Here is a 6,056-nt window from a genome sequence, read left to right as displayed (position 1 = left end):
TTCATTGTGACTCCAGTATCTAACCTTAAGAATGAGGTAAGGACATAAATCTTGAAGGAACTGAACTACCCTACAAAATGTAGTCACAAGCCTCCCGCATACCCACACTTATCACCTTCGAGGATAGAGAGCTACCTCCACCAAACTGTCTCAATACTCCCCATCTCGCTCGTCGTTGTGTACGAATTTGCCAATCTTCATCGCAAGTCTTATAAATATACAGGTGTGCCAAGGACTGTGCTGTCCAGAGCACCGAAGGGATAAAGAAAAACACCACAAGAAGCCTGCTGGCTTAGTGAGTGGGAATTGATCCTAGTGCCATATCCGTTAAAAATATACCAAAACCGATTTCCAGATCGCGAAAACTGAAACGTAGGCCGTGTGAGAAATATCTTGGGCTTACATGAAAAAACCAGCATCACAAAGCCTCCCTGATAACGAGCAGACCCGCATCCCGACCAACTACGACCGCACAGCACTCCTCTAATTAGACCATCCAAAAGGCTAATAGATGACGCTCCCACCTACTGCACACCATGCAGTTCCCGGATACGGGCCGCTCCAGTCAAGCGCGACAACCCTAGTATGAAGCTAGTACAGTCGTGTATAAGCATATAGAGCACAACAGCCACATGACCAATCATCCGAATAAAGTGACGAAACAATTAGACAAAAGTTATAGGAATCCAGACAGCAACTCAAAAGAGCACATGCGAGCGTGAGACTTTTCAACGATCGCGACCTGGATACAAGACTAGGATGACCCAAACAATATGCTCCCTACAAGCTCCGTGTTCTAAGCAACACGGCGGCAAAAGTGCTAGAACCAGTAAGCAAAAGAACAAATAACACGACGTCGATAGAGTGTGGTAGCCGAAACCCGCAGCGGCCGCCAGCGAGCGCGCAAGACCAAACAGAAAATAGTAAGTAGGGCGCCACACCATGAGCTGCACAGCCGGGCAGCAGCCACCCAACTCCGACTGAGAATGTAACCGCCGCCTTGATAGCCGAGAATGATAAAAATACTGTCGCAAAAATCAAAAAGCGGCAGACAAAAAAGGTCGACACAACAATTGCTACTACACTGAGAGTCCACAAGGCCTGGCCGTCTGAGCAGAGAGTCAGAACCGCTGACCCTACCACCTACGAAAAGATTCTCCCTATCAAAAGCCAAGCGGGCAGGAAAACGAGACAAATCCATAGAACATAGGAGCTAATCCGATGAGGCTGCGCACACGAAGCTAAAAGATACACCAAATGCGTGATGGCCAAACCGTCAAGTTGGAAGTGAAATAGAGGACCACACTGGTAAACGCTCACGCCACACATATGGAGAGCACTCATAGAACACCCAAAGAATGAACGTAAGCCGGGAAACAGGTTAGACCCAACATCAGCGAACAACCGAAAGTGCAGTGTAACAGCGTTTTCAGTCCGAAAAAGATGGCAAGTAGCGAAAACAGCAAGTAAAACAGCTAGCAAACCCGGATCAAAATACACACAGAGTGCCCAAATGAATACTCCACGCCCACATTCCCACCAATTCTATGGCAGTCCCGCCCCAACGGACAATACTTGGGTTTAGACGAAGATGCCTAGAACGAAAGGATAACGCTGAAACACGAATGACTGACATAATAAAGACCGAATTACATAGCGACCAACGTCATCCGATAAAAAAATGACGGAGTGACAGCTGGCAGGCTGTGAATTCAATGTTTGGGCTTGGTCACCTTAGTTCCCCAGTGAAACGGAAAAACTTAAACGCTACAGACATACAATGCAAATGTTGTAACGTTCATGACGATTTTTGTGCACTTCCAACCTTAGTGACAGACTGTATTGGGAGAAGGCCTTTATACCAAGCAAACAAATGAACCTAAGACACCCCGTATACCCAAAGTGTCCCAAGGACCAAAACAAGTAATTCCGATAGCAACAAGTCTAGTGTATAAACGGCCTAATCGCCAGGAAGATGGAGGACTGTAGTAAACAGCAGAAGGGGTACCCAACTCGGTCATATTAATGCGTGATGATTTTGGAATGAAGATGTTCGGAATGTGTAGCAGTGTTGTGGTTTTTATTGCTCGCAGCGGGAGTGAGTATCTTTTGGTCATGTTGATTGGATAATTTACAGTACACTGCCTCTGATAGGATGGTCTACAGCCCACCCCATTACCCCCAGAAATGAACAGTCATTGGTTTATTATAATCAGATCACATTGTGACGTCATGATGTGGGCCAAAACATCCCTCCTTCCTGAACGGCTGAAATTCCAGGCATTTTCTTCAAACGGTTCATACACAATTTTATACTGTTATTCGACCTCATATTTGTGGAAATGTCATCAAATATCATCCTTGTCTGTCCCAGGTGGTGGAGATCTTACAGAAGATGTATGCGTGTGGAGCCACGACTGGCCTGAAAGTTCATCAACGAGCGTCATCGTCCGCTTCTGCCACTGTCCAACAATGGGTGGGCCGCCAGGCCTTTGCCTTCATTTGCCAGGTCAGCGACACACATGTACTTATGAAAATAAATCCTTACAACACCAGTAATCCCAATAGCTGCTGCCTTCAAAAAATGTTTTAGTGTGGAGATTGCATCAGCCGATGCTTGCCATAGCACTATTCTGAAAGAAGGCGGAAGTGAGAATTGTATGCCTGACTTGCTTGGTCATGTTCATTAGGCACCAAACAGAAGGGAAACGATTTTTAAAACATTTTCTTTTTTCATTCCTAATGAACACGACCCTGCTTACCATCTGTCATCTGTTTTTCTATCTAAATCGTGTATTAAACTCACTCTCCGCTGTGTTCCCCAGGCCATCGTGGAGGAGGACTGTATGCCCATGGACCAGTTTGCCCAGCACCTCCTCCCCAGTCTCCTCAGCCTGTCGTTGGACCCCGTGGCCAACGTCCGCGTGCTGGTGGCCAAAGCACTGCGGCAGAGTGTCATGGAGAAAGGTAAAGACTGGGCCCTCTTATCGGCCCAAGAATATGTTTCATGCATGTAGATGCTTTATGCTATTGAGAAAGTCAAGAATGGAATAGAACATCATTTGTCTTCGAGAAGGAATATGTCTCACACATTTAAAAGCCCACACCAGAAAATCCACTTTTTCGAGATGAAAGATGATGGCCAGAGCTTACCCATGATGTTGTAAATGATTTACGTCAATAGGTCATCATTTTAGTGAAAGTGTGATATATTTGGCCTGAAGTGGGAAATCCAAGTGGACATTTGTGGAAATCTGTGTCAATGCCATGTCTTTTCCTATGAGATAACGTGCAAATTCTTTTCAGACTACATTTTTTCAGGGCTGGGTTTTATTTAAATTTACCACCCACCAGCATGGCATTGTTTATTAATCAGAAACAGCTGCAAAGTTCTTCCTCTTAGCAAATGAGCTGAGCCAAAACAGCCTTTCTCCTGCGCCATGGAGCATAAAATAGGGTGTGAGCTTTCTCCTGTTAGTGATACAAGGCAACCTCCAAAGTGTTTCAAACAGAGACAACTTGATTGACATAATGTGTATGAGAATGTTCTTAAACAGATTATAACYTGGGTGGTTCGAGCCCTGAATACTGATTGGCTGACAGCCGTGGTACTGTAATCAGACCATATACCACGGGTATGACAACATCTATTTTTACTGCTCTAATTACAATGGTAACCAGTTTATAATAGCAATAAGGCACCTCTGGGGCTTGTGGTATATGGCCAATATACCACGGCTAAGGGCTGTATCCAGTCACTCCGCGTTGCGTCATGCTTAAGAAGAGTCCTTAGCCGTGGTATATTGGCCATATACCACACCTCCTCGTGCCTTATTGCTTAAATAGAAACAGAAATAGACGTATGATGYAATACACATGAAATGAATAAATAGCAGGAAAAGAGCATAACTACTAATTATATTGAATAGAGCAATACCAATAGGCAAGTCAAGCACAGTACATGATAATAAATGGTGACTGGTCTTGCAGGTACATTTACATTTTAGTCATTTAGCAGACACTCTCATCCAGAGCGACTTCCAGTTAGTGAGTCTTTCCCAGTTCCAACAGATTTTCTCTCTCGTTGCATGTTGTTGTTTTTGCTCCTCCCAAAATGTGTTACGCAGTATGTTCCAATATCCAAACGAGCATAGCACTCAGAATATTGTTTTCCCTCTTCTGTGGACTATTTTCTCCCTTCATTTTGTTGTTAAGGTTTTGCCCTCTATTCCTCATTGTTCCCTATAGTTCTCCATATTTCCCCAGTTTCCTACATTCTTATATTTAATTATGTTAAGTACTGCTCACCGGTCCACCCATTAGGGCCTCATTGACTTGAATTGGKACACCCATTCTAGTAATTATATTTMTATAGWTGTGACYCATGTAAAATGCACTTTAAATAAATTCTGACTTGACTTGTACTTGCAGCGTACTTCAAAGAGCCGGGCAGTGCCTGCTTAGAAGAGCTGGAGGAGACGGTGATGACCCTGCAGGCGGACAAGGACAGAGACGTACGCTTCTTTGCCAGCCTGGACCCCAACATGATGCTTATGGACACTTCTGCCTTAATCTAGAACCAGCCAGCCTGCTCCGACCCACAGCCAATAACTACCACCAGCATCAGACCGGACCAGACCACTCACCTGCAGGAAATAAAGGCACTGATACATAAACATACATACAATCAGTCATGTGCTCTCTCTCTCTCAAACACACACTCATACACAAACTCTCATACACACACACTCATACACACACACACTTGATCTGAAAACCGCACCTAGCTAAGCTAAACCAGCCACCGCAAAATGGCGTCGGATCCCAGGTAGAAATCAACCCACCATGCGGCTCGGCTCGCATCCCGTCGTCGAGTCACCTCAACCCATCCGTATCCAGGCGGTTCTCCAGGTCCTCTGGTTTCATCACGGTTTCTCTCTCTCTTTTCATCTTGTCTTCAATGACCTCCGTAACCACTACTGCTTAGGAGAAGGAACAACCGCACCACTTTCCACGAAACAAAATGTGTTAATGAACTCATGGCTTCTTCCCTCTGTGTGTTTACTATGTCAATAATGTGATCCAAGTCTCCCAGAGACCAATGAAATACCTCTGGACATTACTCAGGTCAGTTTTGCCATAGGGGCGTTAAGCTTATAGAATGAGGTGCAGCTCTTTAGAACGTCACAGATAGAAATGTAATGTATAGATAGACGCACTAGAATTGTGATTATTCTATATACAATGCATCTGTACATTCCTGTAACGCCTTGCTTCTCCCCCCCCCCCCCCCTTTTGTTGTTTTTTTGCGCACCACCCATGTAACGACTCTTCGAAATACCAACCCTCTGGTGTCAGCGGACCTCTGGTGACAGCGGGACCTCTGGTGCAGTCAATTTTGCATTCCAAATGGCACCCTATTCCCTTTATAGTGCACTACTTTTGACCAGGGCCCTTATCTGTGGTCAAAAAGTGCACTGTATAGGGAACAGGGTGCCATATTGGATGCAGCCCTTCATTGTGTTTTGGGGTTATTTTGGGTGATCACGACTCAAGGGCGTATGATAAAGTGACAGAGTTTGTTGTAAACCTGTAGAAAGAAGAAGCAGAAAAGAGATTGATGGTTTGGTAAAGACCTGTGAAGCACTCCCCCTTATCCACGGTGTAGTCCGTCATTGTAAATAAGAATTTGTTCTTAACTGACTTGCCTAGTTAAATAAAGGCTTAAATTAAAAAAATGAATGTAAATCCACTTCAACATTGTGGATTCCAATCCCATTGGCTTTTTGGTCAGTCAGACCACTGCACTGACCACAATCAATTGTACAGTATAGGAATGGTTGTGTTCCAAGACGCTCTGACTATTACATCTCATTATGCCGTGTGTCAGTGGTAGAGCATGGCGCTTGCAACGCCAGGGTTGTGGTTCATTCCCACGGGGGACCAGGATGAATATGTATGAACTTTCCAATTGAAGTCGCTCTGGATAAGAGCGTCTGCTAAATGACTTAAATGTAATGTAAAATAGTAGTGAAATAAGTATGTTGGAGAATAAA

At 44.6% G+C, this 6,056-nt stretch overlaps 1 protein-coding gene across 1 annotated transcript; it reads left to right on the top strand.

Moving 5' to 3' along the window:
* The first annotated feature begins 2,379 nt into the window (after positions 1-2,379).
* LOC112077184 (serine/threonine-protein phosphatase 4 regulatory subunit 1) lies at positions 2,380-4,829 on the top strand. The gene is made up of 3 exons (XM_024143749.2): positions 2,380-2,509; positions 2,826-2,967; positions 4,432-4,829. Exons 1-3 carry the CDS (start codon positions 2,396-2,398, stop codon positions 4,575-4,577), a joined length of 402 nt encoding a protein of 133 aa, XP_023999517.2. The 5' UTR covers positions 2,380-2,395; the 3' UTR covers positions 4,578-4,829.
* The last annotated feature ends 1,227 nt before the right edge of the window (positions 4,830-6,056 follow it).

The sequence above is a fragment of the Salvelinus sp. IW2-2015 genome, unplaced genomic scaffold (genome assembly GCF_002910315.2).
Source record: "Salvelinus sp. IW2-2015 unplaced genomic scaffold, ASM291031v2 Un_scaffold4360, whole genome shotgun sequence".
In the NCBI taxonomy this organism is placed as follows: domain Eukaryota; kingdom Metazoa; phylum Chordata; class Actinopteri; order Salmoniformes; family Salmonidae; genus Salvelinus; species Salvelinus sp. IW2-2015.
This window is presented reverse-complemented; position numbering and strand designations above follow the sequence as displayed.